Raw genomic sequence first — 15,309 nt, forward strand, 5'->3', positions numbered from 1 at the left:
CCGCAGCCTCCCTCAGGGGCTTGAGCCCAGTCCCCACAGGCCCGGGCCTCCTCCTCCTCCTTCCCCCCCATCCCCATCCCAGCAGCCCCCACGCTCTCTCGGCCCCATCATTCCCATCGCCTCTCCCTGGGGCCCTGCACCATCACCGCTCCCAAGAGCGCTTGCTCGGCCCCGTTTGCCCACGCCGGGGGCCCCGGCACTGCCCCCCGCCCCTCCCTCAGCCCAGGCCGCCCTGGAGACACGGGGGCCCCGCCCCCCCCCGGGCCTGGCGGAGCAGGCCGAGCGCCCCGCCCAACTCCGGTCAGGACGCGCCGTGCAGCGCGCCATCTGATTGGCCAGCGGGGCAGTCACTCGGGCGCGCGCCGGGAGGGGAGGCGGGATCTCCGTCACCACTGCCGGGTTCGGTCGCCCTGTGGCTGCGGCTGCGCGCGCGCGGGCCGGCCGTTAGGCGGTGGGCGAGCGGCGCGTGCTGGCTGGGGCCAGCTCCCCGCCCCGCCGCGGCCCGTCACGTGACGCGGATTTAGCGTTTACATTCGAAACGGGAGCTCCCCCTCCCCCCCCCGCGCGCGCCGCCCGGCGGTGACCGTTTCGCTTTCATTTCCGGGCGGCCGAGGGCGAGGAGCGGCGGCGCGGAGCGTCCCCGCAGCGCCCCCCGCAGTGCCCCCCCGCGGCCCCACCCCCTCGGGCTCGGCGTGAACCGAGATTCCCCTTCCCCTCCCCCGCCCCGGCACACACACCCCTCCTCCTCCTCCTCTTCCCCCTCCTGCGCCGGCAGAGAGAGAAAGGGAAGGGAAGGGAGGAGGCGCCGCCGCCGGGCCTGGGTCTCCGGCACCGAGCCGCCGCGGCACAACATGGAGGAGCTGGTGGTGGAGGTGCGGGGCTCCAACGGGGCCTTCTACAAGGTACCGGGTGCTCGCGGCTGGATCGGGCTGGGCCTCAGGGGAGGGAGTGGGGCCTGGGACGGGAGGAGGAGGCGGCGGCGGCTCCTCCTCCTCCCCGCTCTGAGGGAAAGCGGGGGCCCCGGGGCAGGGAGGAGAGGAGGAGGAGGAGTGGGGCAGGGGTGGGGGCCTCGGCGGGGCCCTCTCGGTGTCTGGGGAGAGGGAGCCGGGCCTCTGGGGTGAGAGGAGCCGGGGGCCGCCGCCGCCCCGGGGCTGAGGGAGCTCGAGGCCTGATGAGGAGGGAGAGAGGGCCCCGGCGTCCGAGGAGGCCTTGGGCCTTCCCCCTATTGTGGGAAGGGGAGGCCCTCGCCCTGCCGGTGTGTGAGAGGAGGCGAGGAGAGCACTGGGCCACCTTCTCCTTGGCGCCGAAGCGAGGATCAGGGCTGGGGATGGGGCATTAATTGCTAAATCCTAAGCTTTTGTCGCTACTTAAGGAAAGTCTTTCTCGCTCTCTAGGTTTCCAGGAGAGCTGCGCTGCTAGAGCACGGCGTTTAAGGCGGGGGAGGAGGGGGAGCCCTTGTTAAATACACGTTCATGACAAAATGCTGTCGTGGATTCCTGCTCTTAATGCTATGGCAGGGGACACTGCCTACTGATATTAAAGAGAGCATTGCTTGACCAAATATATGTGCTGAGTTGCTAAATACATTTAATTATCAAACGTGCTTCTTACTGAAACTACTTAATGGCATTCCATGTTTGTTTCCACGGCCTTGTGCTGAATAAAGCCATCACTGAGCCTTGAACATATATGCTGAATACTTAATATTTTTATTAATACTGTGTAGTATTGCTGTGGCTTTGCATGAGTTGGGGTGTATTAAACCGCATATTAATAGGGTATAATTTGTGGGTTTACCCTATTCACACAAAAATAATTTGGACACAGTGGGTTTGGGCCTACTATCATTGACATGTTATCAACATACCAGAAACAGTCATGGAATGTGTTCTGCAAGTTTACCATCATTTAAATGCTCCTAGTACTTTAAAAATTGGGCCTAGTTATTGTGCAGCATCCAATATTTATGTTAGCAATGAAGGAACAGGTAGAATTTCACACTCTGATGTTAGTGTGGTAGGGCAGGTTGGTATCCAAATGATACAGTTCCAATATCTCTGAGTGTTTCTAACAAAAAAAGACCTCTTCAAAGCATATTTTTAAAATACATGTGCTAGTCTCTTATTCTGAAAATAATATTAAAAAAAAATGTATGAAACAAGTCTGTAAATATGGTAAATAAGCATCCTGTGGGTTTGCAGTGTTGTAACCAAAGTCCTATATCTGTACATTTTTTCCTGGAATTAAATTATTTAGCACTTTCAAAAATCAGTTTTACATTTTTGAAGATATAGTATTTGCTCAGAAAGAAGCAGGAGGCATAAATATGTTGCATGAGAGAACTTTTAATGAGGCTTTTATCAGACTATATGAGAGTGTTTACACAGTCATGCAAAATAAATGATGATAAAAATGATATTGTGCATTCTTTAGTGACAAATATTATCAGAGAAACCTGGGAGAATTAAAAGCTTCTGTAACTTTTCTTTCGGTTACATTCAGTTTTGACACTGTGGGGTCCTGTACCCCTTTTGTCCATAACATACCGACATTTCTGGTTGTAGTTTAGGTGAAAATTTAATTTCAACATATGTTCATGGGAGCTTATTCATTAAACATGATTTAGTGTATCCAAGTTATAACACGGGCATTGCCTCCAAGTTGCATATTATGTTTCGCTTTTAACTTTTAGAAATTTAAACATAGGAATGTTTTTGTCTCTTAATCTCTAACCAAGAGGACTTGGTTAAATTATCTAGGGGACAAACGGGGCACACAGATTTATCGGTCTTCACCTGTGTTAGGTGGAGCATCACACTTAAGATAAATACAGCAACTTTTTTTTTTTAACTAAAAAAAGTTTAAAAAAAAAAAAAAAAAAAAAAAAAAAAACAACAACCCACCCTCATTCAATAATGTTCAGTGTAAATCAGCGATTTTCCTCTAGCCTGAATTACTTGAATTTTAGGTACAATTTTTTCTTTCATCATAATGTCTGAGTATCACTCTGTTATTAAGTAATTTATCTAAATGCTTTCTTGTGATTTTTATGCCCATCTTGCAGATGGGGAATTTGATTATAAAAGGAATTGGTTGACCCAGCATAACAAGAAGTGTGTGATGATGTCAAGTGTGGATTTAATTGCAAGATGATTTTATTTTTTTCATTTAAAAAGTTTCTTTAAGCAGCTTCTTGAGAAATGTAACACTACAAACAAATCAAAAGCAAAACAATTCTTTTATTCAATCTCATGGTTTACTGATAACGTGATAATTTCTTTGGCTTTGAATCATTCTGAAGATCTTCATCAGAATGCATAAATGTTTTGGAAAAATACACCTCTATCTTGATATTAAGACATGGAGGGGAGGAATATGAGGCTGCTAGAGTCTTGAAGGGACTAAGTGGCACAAGTAGACACCTAATTGCCACTTCAGGTTTTTGTATCCTCCTTGTAGCTCTCTTTGAGGACCTTATAAATTCAAGTCCCTAAGCACTTAGTTTCATTTTTGAGTGTACCCAGCAGCATCTTGACCTCGACAGTACAAAGCTGGTGCCTAATTGTCACCTAAGCCCTACTGAGAGTAATAAACCAGTCTTTTCTCTGCTTGTATTACCTGTGGGACTCGATCCAGAATGCATTCTGAGATACATCTAGAGGGATCATGTTCCACAGAAAACATAGGAGATGGTTTGAGGATGCATTCATACTCAAATGGAAGATTTGAATTAAAATTTCATACTGTTCAGGTGCACTATGTGTCACAGTCAACACTGGAGTGTGTTGGTGTGATCGCTGTAGTGGAGACTAGTTCTTTCTGAATGGAATTAAAATATTGCTTGGTGAATGCTTTGTACTTTCATGAATTTTTTTTTTTCCTTGGCTAAGATGAGTTATTCCACAGAAAGTGCAGTGCAATCAGTGAGCATGATTCAGGGATAACTGACAATCTAGTACCTAGAGATGCTTAGTCATGACTTGGTATGTTGCTGGGCCCAGAATCCTTGGAAAGAAAAGACTAGATTCCCTTATTTATTTTAAGACGACTGGTCCAACAAACCACCAGGACTGTGAGCCCTAAGGAGAGGGAACTGCCTTTTTACAGCTCACAGCTAAGTAACTGACTCTTGAAGATGTGTGCTATTAGGGCATATCTTTTCACGTCTTCTCTTGTACAGGTGTAGCAAATTGGGTTTTGAAGTTCTTATCTCATTCTCAGAGGACTAATAGACAGTCCTTTGTCTAATCTTTCTGGGACTAGCTTTAGATATTATTTCCCTCTAAAAGGGGACATGCTGGATGCCTTTCCAGCATGGAATTGATTTTTCTTTTCCAGTTTGGGAGTGATTCTCTCATGTATCCTCTGCTAAAAATGGAAAGCATCCTATTTATGAGGCATATCATTTTGGAATGATGTTTGCTGTTAACATCTGTATGTCGTCTGTAACCAATTTTTGCTACTTCTTGCTCTATAACCTTGTTAAAAACCTTCCACTTTTTATCCCCGTAGTTTCAGTGCTTTGCCATTGTTTCCTTGCTTTTATAGGTACTTCACATTTTTTTGTTGAAGCTACAATTGACAAAATCATTCATTTTTTAGTTCTTTACTACTTCAGGTCTCGCTATTAACAACTGTTCCCTTGGCCTCCTGTTGCAGTCCATATCAATTTTTTTTTTTCTTTCACTGTTCCACACAGACATACCTTCAGCAATTATCTCCAGTCTCTTTGTATGTTCACAAGCCTGTCTACTCAGTCCTTTTAAGGATGATAGCCTGTACCCTTATCCCTCATTTGGTTACCATTTCTGTGACTATTCTTTCCCTATTCTGTTTCTTTGTATGGCCTGCCTTTCTCAGATTTGATTAGCCATGTGAGTTCCCTTATGACTTTCTCCTTCCAACAGGTATGAAATGTTACAGAGCTGTTATGCAGACAGTAGATGCACGTTTGTATCAACATAGCATTTTTTAAATCTTAAAAAGTGTATTTTCCCTATTTTCACTCCTTACAGTTAATTATCCTCATTTATTAAAATGGTTGACATTGCTCACATCTGATGATGTGAGCAGACTTTAAAAAAGGCAACAAAACTTCATGGCAGCTGGAGCCTTTATTTGTTCCTTTGAAGTGTCTGTCATTCCATTTAGCACAAAAATAACATATACTGGTGTTTCCAATAATTCTTATTTTATATCAAATAATTTGTACAATTTAGACCATATCTTCAGCATATAATCCTTCTTAGAACGTGAATGCTCATGTGTTTGAGAAATGCCTTGACCAATGTTGGATTGTAAACTTTTTAACTTAATTATGTCTGAAGCATGGAGAGAAATGTTAATGGTTTATGTGACTGAAAGTCAAATATAGTGTAGAAAACTTAGCACATTTGATTTTTTTTTTTCCACATTAGAGAAGAAGAATCAACCTTAGCCATTGTAAAATGTGCTTCTGTTCACAGAAGTAAAAGCAAACCTTTTTCACTGGTTCTGATTTCATTTTGTGTACACTTATTTGATATCTCTGATATTAGTGACAGTGATTTCCCAGCTGCTGTAGTCTTTCGCTGTCCTGTTCCCTCATTTTATTTCCATCTAGTTTCACTATGTCTAATGCTATTCATCTGTGTGTTTACAGTCATCATAGCCAATGTTCTGTGCCTTCTTGGGTGTGCATTTCAAACTCACATAGGTGCACTTTTATATTTTTAATGCTTTTCATCTATGTGTTCACAGTCATCATAGCCAATGTTCTGTCCCTTCTTGGGTGTGCATTTCAAACTCACATAGATGCACTTTTATATTTTAATTTCTATGCCCAACTTACACTCTTTATTTAAAAAAAAAAAGACTGATGAATGCTTATTGCACTTGTCATAATACTTGGTGTGAAATCAGTACCTCTTCTCTGCCTTTACTGACATCTGGGGCTGGCTTGTCCTGTGTCTCTGAATTTGACTTATGGTGTTAAAGGTCTCATTTCTTTTCAGCATTGTATATAACTTTACACATGTCACAAAATAAAGAAAATCAAACAGTTCTGATAACCTTTAATTTTGGTTTTCCAAAGGCATTAATGGTTAAGTATTAATTTTTTTTATGAAAACTTAGAAATGTTTCAAAACATTTCTATTTGTACTTAGAAGTGTACAAATATATAGAGCTGTAGAGTCCAAATACATTTTACTTACTACAGATCTGTTTAAATATTTATACCAGAGAAAAATTGACATAATGCTATGATACAGACTATGAAAAACTGATGTGATCAAGTATCTCCGACATTTTTCTGTGTCACAAGAAACTAAAGAACAAGGAAAACCACCTTTCTATGGGTAGATGGGATTAGACAACCAAATATTTAGGCTATTAATATATTTTGTCTGGCTAATTGTTTTTTAAGCATAAATCTCACATTAAGGCAGGCAGAAGTGTTGCATATATTGCATATTTGAAATCAGGTATTTGGTAAGGCATCATTAATTTTGTAATTGATTAAAAACTCATTACAATGAATTTTTGTAATTTTGCAAGGCTAGAAATTAAAAGGCAAACAACAGTGTTACAACATCAACTTTTTTGGCCAGTCTGGAGTGAAAACCAGGTATTCTACCTGTTTCTGTGCTCGAGTCTTCTGAACTTGGTATAAGATAAAGAAATTATGTCAGTTTTATAACTTTCATTATAGTTCAATAGTCTTTCAACTAGCTGTGTGCCCCCAGTTTTACTTTTTCCAGATAACATAAGTACTGAGCTGTTTAAAGGTCTTAGGCTAGTCTTCAACTTTATAACTTACATTTGTGTCACCATCTGGTTTACTTATTAACGGTAGGTTTTAGCGTTATTGCCAGTAGTTACGTATGTTGCTGTAGTCACTAGGATTCTACTCAAGATGACTTGGATGTTATGAGCTATCAGATCTGAATATGAGATGTAGTCTTGCGCTTTGCTGCTGTCTTGTGTATTTTTCTGTCGTTTCCTGTAAGTTTTAGAGTGCTATTTAGAGCGTCTTCTGGTGTTTTTGTCACCATAGAGGGGATGACTTCTTTTCCAAAAGTGTCTTTCATAGCAGGAGAAGTGATTTTTTTGCTATTTTATGAATACGAGAAAATTAAATATCAACAAATTCTTTCTCAGGGCATTGTCTTGTGTTACTCTTACCTGTTTTCCTCAAGGCTATTGTGTTCTTCGTGTCATTTCTGTTGGAGTTGCTTTCTAAAATAATCTCTGCCTTTGCCTACTCAAGTGTTACTAATAATACTAAGTCCTATCCCTTTTCCAGTCTGTGGCATGAAGGAGTTATACCAAATACTTGGTAGCGATTACAGTATTTTTCAGGTATTAAAGGCATCCATTTCTGCTACATCTATAAGAATAGGTGCTTCAGAGCTGCACATGATAAACATCAGAAGAAATGTGGATGCAGCCTTTGAAGCTGATGTGTGTAATGTTGCAAAATGAGTCAGGACTACCATAGTATTTGTCAAGTGCGTATCCAGTTCTGGAATTTTCTTACAGAAGACGCAGCAATATGAAGCATTAGATAAATGTTCAGTACCCGTAATGATCAACTGGGAGTTCTGTTGCTTCTTTATGTAAATAGCATTTCTGTACTACTTTCAACATGATCCTGTGCTGTGGTCTTAAATCTGTTTTGTATCATGTCATTAAAAAATATCAACTATGCTTGTAATCCACTTGGAAGGAATATCTTGGAATTTTGAAATAAGTAATTAAGTAAATACTATTAGAGACTGTTTTAAGTAAACTTTCCGGTAACCTTATTCTTACAATATTGAGAGGTGAGCAAGGTGTAAAACCATTTTTTGCGGTTGTCATTGTGGCTTTGCTTTGGCTTCTATTCAAGGTGGCATTAGTTATTTTCAGATTATTAACTAGCATTGCACTTCTTTCTTGTACTGAATGTCTCTGAGTAATGACACTTGTGTGCATGTACTGCTTAATTTTAGTATAACCAGTTCTTGGAGCTCTGTATCAGTTCTCAGGTATTGTTCTTGTTTGATAGTGAGATACTGCTGCAACTCAGGAAATACTTTGGGATACTTTATAAAGGAAGAAATCAGAATAATTTTTTAAAACCATTTAGATTGCATATGAGGAAGAAACTCTTAACTTCTTGTAAGAGATAAGAGCTGTTCATGTCTTGGAAGCTTGAAATGCGAGGAGAATAAAATGTTCCACAGTTCATTAACTAACTCTTCTTCAGAAGCGCTAGTTACTGCTAAATTATTTTCAATTTACTGAGAATTTTTTTGATCCACTAAGATGGATCTTCATTGGTAGAGCAAACTTACATACTCAGTCTTGCTTTTGGCTTTTATCTACCTACCTTGCAAGGATGTACTGTATGTGGACAAATACTAGTGGAATACTCAGCACTTCACCAACGTCTATCTGTTCCAGAAGTTCATAGAGATATTTTTAAAATGAAAGAACCAACCAACCAAACGAAAAAAAAACCCAGTCTTTTCATCCCTAGTTGCCCTGTGACCTCTGTCATTTCAGGCTATGAAAAATATTTTCATTGGTAAATCCCAAAGTTCTTTGAGTATTGGTCTTGCTGTTCTGTAGGTGGGGAGACATTCGGACTTCAGGCTGAAAATTGATCAAAGGTCAGTCAGTTGAGTAGCATAAGGCAGGAAGAGCCCTCTTGGTGCTGAATCTTGGTTCTGTACTCTGCTTTGTGGTTGCATGCGAGACTTAGCACAACTGCTTTCCATCTCCCAGAAGAAAACTGAAGGAAGGCTGCAGGGCATTTATCTTAAATTTGTACGCTACGGAAGTTAAGTATGATGAAGTAAATAAGGGGAAAACTGTGTTGAAATGGATATAGATGAGTTTTGCTAGTGCAATATTCAAACCTACCTTGAGGTAAAAGAGAAAAGAGACAGGATTTTTTTTTTTTTTCTTAGGAGTATTGACGTGGCTTAATTTCTACACTTGTCAAAATACACAAAATGTTGTTATAAAACCAAACATTTTAAACTTTAGTTATAAAACTAATCAGAGTGATCTTGTCATTTGTTAGTAACCTCTCACACTACTTCTAAAAAGTAGGAAGAATGCATGTATAGCTTGGGTTTTCTGTCCGTGTATCAGTACTCTGGCAGTCATGAACCCAAGGAGATTATCAGCTTTCAGTACCTGTTTTCCGTAAGTCTATTGCAAAATTAAAAAGGCTGACTTCAAAGTATACTTAAATTTTGAGTTTCATCAGTATCTGTGAAAGGAAGATGTTGTATGAGTTCAAAATTATTTTTACAAATATCTATAAGCAGACCATAATTATACCTTTTTTCTACACAGGCATTTGTAAAGGATGTACATGAAGATTCTATAACAGTTGCATTTGAAAACAAGTAAGTGTACTGCAGATGTTATACCTGTAAATGATAGAGTATCAGCCTTGCATTTGATTAACCAAAATATAACTTAATAGAGTAGTATATTTTAGATACTCTAAGCTTGCTGGTAGCATGTTTTAGAATTATGTTTGATATTTAGTATGTTGAGACATTTCTGTATAAATGCTTTTAATTGTTTAAATATTTTTAAGTGCAAAACTATAGTAACATGGGTTTTGTTGGGAAGATAAGCTTGTTGTTATTGAATTTGCATGGTGACAACCCATGTTTGAATAAGTCAGCAGTGGTACCATGTCTGCCTCTTTCTCATGTCTTATTTTAGATTTAGTAGATGACGTATCTATAAAATAAGTTTTGTAATAAAGTGATAAATACCGGTTTTCTAAGCTAGAAATGAAATGATGTTCCTTTTCCATCATTTAAGGGCATAAAAAGTTAACCTTCCATTATACCATTTAGTTCAGGTTTCATTCCCTTCATTTCCACGCTGCTATGTACTTTTTCCTGTGAATCTTTGTTACGGCATCATCTGTTGTATTTTGGAAATTGTTTTCTAGTTTCTTCAAAAATTATCTTTTCTTGTCATGCTCCTTGTATCCAGTCTCTGTTAAAGAAACTGAAAATTAAAACTGTGTTCAGACTGAATCCTGGTCAAGTTTTCATAATCTGTAGTAGTACCAAAGAAAAGGAAGAAACAGGCTTGTTTTGAAGGAAGTTTCCAAAAGTGTTATGTAATGTTTTTTAAACTGTATTTCTAATGTTGAGGTTAAAACCTTTAACTGTAAATAGAGTAAAAACTGCTGCTGGAAAATTTCAGAACAGTGCAGGTAGCATCAGGGATTCATTTCTGCAGAGAGGCCCTGCAGAGAGATCTAGAGAAATGAGAGAGCTGGGCAATCACCAACTGCGTGAAGTTTAACAAGGGCAAGTGCCAGATTTTGCACCTGGGACATGGTAACCCTGGATGTGCAGACAGACTGGGGAACGAGAGGCTGGAGAGCAGCCCCACGGAGAGGGATCTGGGGGTTCTGGTCGACGGCAAGTTGAACATGAGCCAACAGTGTGCCCTGGCAGCCAGCAGGGCCAACCGTGTCCTGGAGTGCATCAAGCACTGTATTGCTAGACAGTCGAGAGAGGTGATTGTCCCGCTCTGCTCCGCACTGGTGCGGCCTCATCTTGAGTACTGTGTGCAGTTTTGGGCGCCACAGTACAAAAAGGATACGAAGCTACTAGCGAGTGTCCAGAGGAGAGCCACAAAGATGGGGAAGGGTTTAGACGGGAAGCCGTACGAGGAGCGGCTGAAGTCACTTGGTCTGTTCAGCCTGGAGAAGAGGAGACTGAGGGGAGACCTCATCGTGGTCTACAGCTTCCTCACGAGGGAAGAGGAGGGGCAGGTACTGATCTCTTCTCCCTGACGACCCATGATAGGACCCAAGGGAAAGGCAGGAAGATATGCCAGGGGAGGTTTAGGTTGGACATTAGGAAAAGGTTCTTCACGCAGAGGGTGGTGGAGCACTGGAACAGGCTCCCGCGGGAGGCAGTCATGGCACCAAGCCTGACAACATTCAAGAAGCATTTGGACAATGCCCTCAGACATATGGTGTGAATTTGGGGGTTGTCCTGTGCAGGGACAGGAGTTGGACTCGATGATCCTTGTGGGTCCTTCTAACTCAGGACATTCTATGATCCCATGATTTAAGATGATTAATGGTCACTTAGGTGTGTTTCTTCTTATTATATATATGTTGGATCACATTGCCTTTAATACATACATGCACAAAAGCTCCACAAAATTTAAAAATGTAAAATTAATTGATTGAAAACGTTTCTGATTTCTATTTATAAAGAAGGTGAAAATGTTTAGGCCATTTACTGTATTTTTATTTCTAGCTGGCAACCAGAGAGACAAATACCATTCCATGATGTGAGGTTTCCACCACCTGCAGGTTATAATAAAGATATAAATGAAAGCGATGAAGTAGAGGTATGTGTGCTCCATTAACAACATTTGTTTTGAGAAGTGAGAGAACTCAGGGTGAAAAACGTCAGCCAAGCCTGTGGAAAGCTTGCTTCCATGTTATATGCTGTCACCTTTTTTGATTCCAAGTACTACATAAAACACAATGTCAAGCATGTCCTCAAAAAGAGATTTTGACAGTTGTAAACGGCTGTTTTGGAATTCCACGTACCGTGACCTCAGTGCTGATTTACAGACATGATCAATGTTTCTTTGATTACAGATCAGTTCTTTATCAGGACTGAATTAATCTAGAAATATATGTTTGATTGTAGTTCTTCAACTATAAGTTAATAATGTCTGTATTACCAAAACTTAAAGCTGAATGAGATCATTTGCATTATATGTGTGTGTACATAAAATATAAAAATATATGTGTATATCTAATTACTTACGTATACGTAGACAGAGACTGGCTTTAATATAACACATTCCTAAAACTTCTTTACTTTATAAAATTATAAAATTGATTTTTATAATTACTTTAAAAAAAGAGAACTTTCAAGATTTACCTTTTGCTTGCATGTGATTATTTTGATTTGAAAGATCAGAAAATGGCAAAACTTCTTTGGTATGGATGTGGCCAATATTATATATGTGCTAAAGAAGTGCAGATATGTGTCCTCTCCCTTCCACCCCCTGGTAGGACCTCATCAGACCTACAGGCAATTAGAAATATTGTTGATTAAATATTAACGGGTATAAAAGGCTGAATTATCTCTCTTCTGGCCGTATGCAAGACTGAAGCAACTAATGCCAGTAGATTTGGTACAATATTATTTATGTGTACAATCTTATATCCATAATTTTATATCCTACCTGTATTTGCAATAGACGTTTCAGCTGTTACACGCTTGCTATGCAGTGTTTAGAGACTTTATGTACCAATATATTTTGCTGGATTTTGTTCCTATAGCAGAGCTCCTGATCATATTACTTAGTGTCAGCTTCTGTGATGTCATTTAAGAATGCTACATATATATAATGTATGTATTTTGTTTAGGTTTATTCCAGGGCAAATGAAAAAGAACCCTGCTGTTGGTGGTTGGCTAAAGTGAGAATGATAAAGGGTGAGGTAGGAATATGCATATATACATATATATATTTTTTTATATTTAGTTACACTTTATTTTTCTTACGTTGTTCTTTTATATTGGTGTGCACGGTGTTTTTAACTTGTCCCCCTTAATTTTCAATGAGTTTCTTGATTAGGACTGTTGCAATTACCATTAACCTCAACCCAAAACGTTCAAATTTGACTTGTACAGTTAACAGAAGTGCCTTTCACTTAATAGTGTAATGCTCACTCTTGTCGTAAAATGTGTGGCTTGGATGATTTTATTATTTTTATATCAGTTCTACGTAATAGAATATGCAGCCTGTGATGCTACATACAACGAAATTGTCACAATTGAGCGTTTGAGATCTGTGAACCCCAATAAACCCGCAACAAAAGATACTTTTCATAAAATCAAACTGGCAGTTCCAGAAGATTTAAGGCAAATGTAAGTACAAGCATTTCTTTATAACTTGTTTCAAAATGTGGGTAACTTCTTGAGCCTGAGACAAGAAGGAATAATGCTTTTTACTGCTCTAAATTAACTTTTAAAATTTTCATATAAGAATGTAGAAAATAGAAATGTGGACATGTTCGTATTTCAGAAATAGAAAAGATGATTTTTGAAATGCATTTTAGTCCTGGAGGAGGAAATACTTCCTTCAAGGTTTTAAGGTTTGTGTGCAGTATAGATTAAGCATAGATTAACATTTTTATTCTGACAGCTGTTCAGTAACCTATGCACGGGTTAATCTGAATCCAGTCTTTGTCAACTTTCTTGATAATTCCAAGTGGTCACTCTTTCATTGATAGAGTATCTGACAATTTTTAGTGACAAATATTTAGTGACAAAAGAAAACGCTGCCTTCTATTGTAGGGCATAAGGCTTTGGGAATAGTTGTGCAATAATCAAACTTCCCATAGTATGATACAGAAACAGCTAGTTTTCTCCTAGAACACAGACACGTTCTCATGTTAAATATAGCTCTCAAACTCAGATTAATGCTGACTCCTCTTTTTTACCTTCAGATCACTTTCTGCTTTTTTGAGGTACGTGTTATTGCCTCAATGTGGAATAAGCTATAAATTCAGGTTAAACTAAGAATATCTGAAGTTAATGTTACAGTACACAAGTTTATTAAGTAGCGAGTAGACAGAATAAACCTGGAGAAGCAGAATATAGCATGAGATGAACGTACAGCCGTTAGAATGCTGCAGTGGTGACAGGGAAGTCACATCGTACTGGTTCATGGTGTGTTTGAAATTTTGGACTTGCCGATTGTAACGATTATAGCTTTTTAATGTAGTTTTACTTAACTGGTTTGTCATTTCATAGATGTACATACAGAAAATTTCTGAAATATTTCTAATTCTACTCATGTGAAAACAAATGAAAGAAAAATGAGAAAAATAAATGGTAACCACAGAATAAAATAACACCTGCATTAAAAGGGAGAAGTTGGATATATTTATTTAGATTCTTTGTATTAAGAAATTAATCTTTATGCTGTGAACGATAAATGAGCAGTTCATAATTTTTAACTTTGTAGCACGTTTATTCCTAGGTGTGCCAAAGAATCTGCACATAAGGACTTCAAAAAGGCCGTTGGAGCTTTTTCTGTAACATATGATTCTGAAAACCACCAGCTTATTATTTTGGTAAGTACAAACATCTAACCATACCATTGCCAGTGGTTTGTTTCAAAAGTTCGTGTGTAAACCACTGTTTTCTTTATTAATAATTTAGTCAATCAATGATGTAACAACGAAGCGGGCAAATATGCTGATTGATATGCACTTTCGAAGTCTTCGTACCAAGTTATCCCTGATTCTGAGAAACGAAGAAGCTAGCAAACAGCTGGAGGTATGTTGTTTGTTTTCCCTGAAGTAATTTGAGTTTAAAAAAAAAAATACTTGTGCATTTGTTAGCTGGTAGGACTTGCATTGGTGTGAAAGTAATTATTACTGGTGTTAAAAAGAGGCAGATATAACCTAACAAAGAATTTTACAGTTAAAGGGCCTGTTCTTGCAAAGACTCATTTTTATCCAATCCCATTTTATTCAGCAGGATTTTGTGTGGGATTAAATACAAATATATATATATATACACACACACATACATATATATTTCTTTCATAGTTTGAAGCATAAAATAACTAGCCACTGTTGCATGAATAGTGCCACATATTCAATAGCTTTGAATTACTGTTTTTAAAAATAGATGGGAGTGACTATGACATGATACTGAGATGGACTAGAACTGGATCTTGCAAACAACACAGTGAAAACGAGATGGAGGGGGTGAGACTGATGTTGGTAGGATGTACGAAGGAATGGGTTTGTCTATAGATAAAATGTTAGGAAATCATCTTTCAGCAGATACAGCTTCTGATATTCCTGTGACTGGAGAGTGGGTGTTGACTGGCAAGAAGCTTGACTCATACTTGTCCATGGGAGGAAAAAAAAAAAAAAAAAAGGGAAAAAGAGTAGGCTAGGAAATAAGGGGATCTTTATACAGTAGAATTAACACGTCTTCATGGCTTTTCTCCTATCTACAAATCAGAAAAAATAGCAACATTTCTGAAAACTTCTTTTTAGATTCACTGTCAAGAACTAGAAGTACCACTTGAACTATTGTAATTCAGTTTTACATGGGTGTATACCAGCTCTGTTACTTTAGAGACGGGTTTCGTTCTCCCCCACCCCAAGGGTTACATCTATTTGGTTTGAGCTTGAAGTGGGATGTTGTGTAGTAGTTCAGGCCTCTTGTATCCAGTAGGTATGCTCACTATTGCAAGAAGTTCTCTCTTCTGTTGTTCTCTTTGTAGTGTCTTGATTTCTCTATT

The 15,309-nt window shown here is 39.2% G+C and overlaps 1 protein-coding gene across 5 annotated transcripts in view; it reads left to right on the forward strand.

Annotated features, from left to right (window-relative positions):
* The first annotated feature begins 614 nt into the window (after positions 1-614).
* Positions 615-15,309, forward strand: part of FMR1 (fragile X messenger ribonucleoprotein 1) — a 37,221-nt gene continuing 22,526 nt past the window's right edge. For 3 of the 5 annotated variants that reach the window (XM_082323155.1, XM_082323154.1, XM_082323157.1), the window contains exons 1-7: positions 615-902; positions 9,331-9,383; positions 11,280-11,373; positions 12,410-12,481; positions 12,763-12,911; positions 14,029-14,122; positions 14,211-14,327. In XM_082323155.1, the coding sequence (XP_082179281.1) occupies positions 852-902; positions 9,331-9,383; positions 11,280-11,373; positions 12,410-12,481; positions 12,763-12,911; positions 14,029-14,122; positions 14,211-14,327 (630 nt within the window). In that variant the 5' untranslated portion in view covers positions 615-851. The remainder of the gene's footprint in view (positions 903-9,330; positions 9,384-11,279; positions 11,374-12,409; positions 12,482-12,762; positions 12,912-14,028; positions 14,123-14,210; positions 14,328-15,309) is intronic. The other 2 variants (XM_082323158.1, XM_082323156.1) reach the window with 1 other exon arrangement.

Source organism: Platalea leucorodia (assembly GCF_965183815.1).
Source record: "Platalea leucorodia genome assembly, chromosome: 10".
NCBI classification, from domain to species: Eukaryota; Metazoa; Chordata; class Aves; order Pelecaniformes; family Threskiornithidae; genus Platalea; species Platalea leucorodia.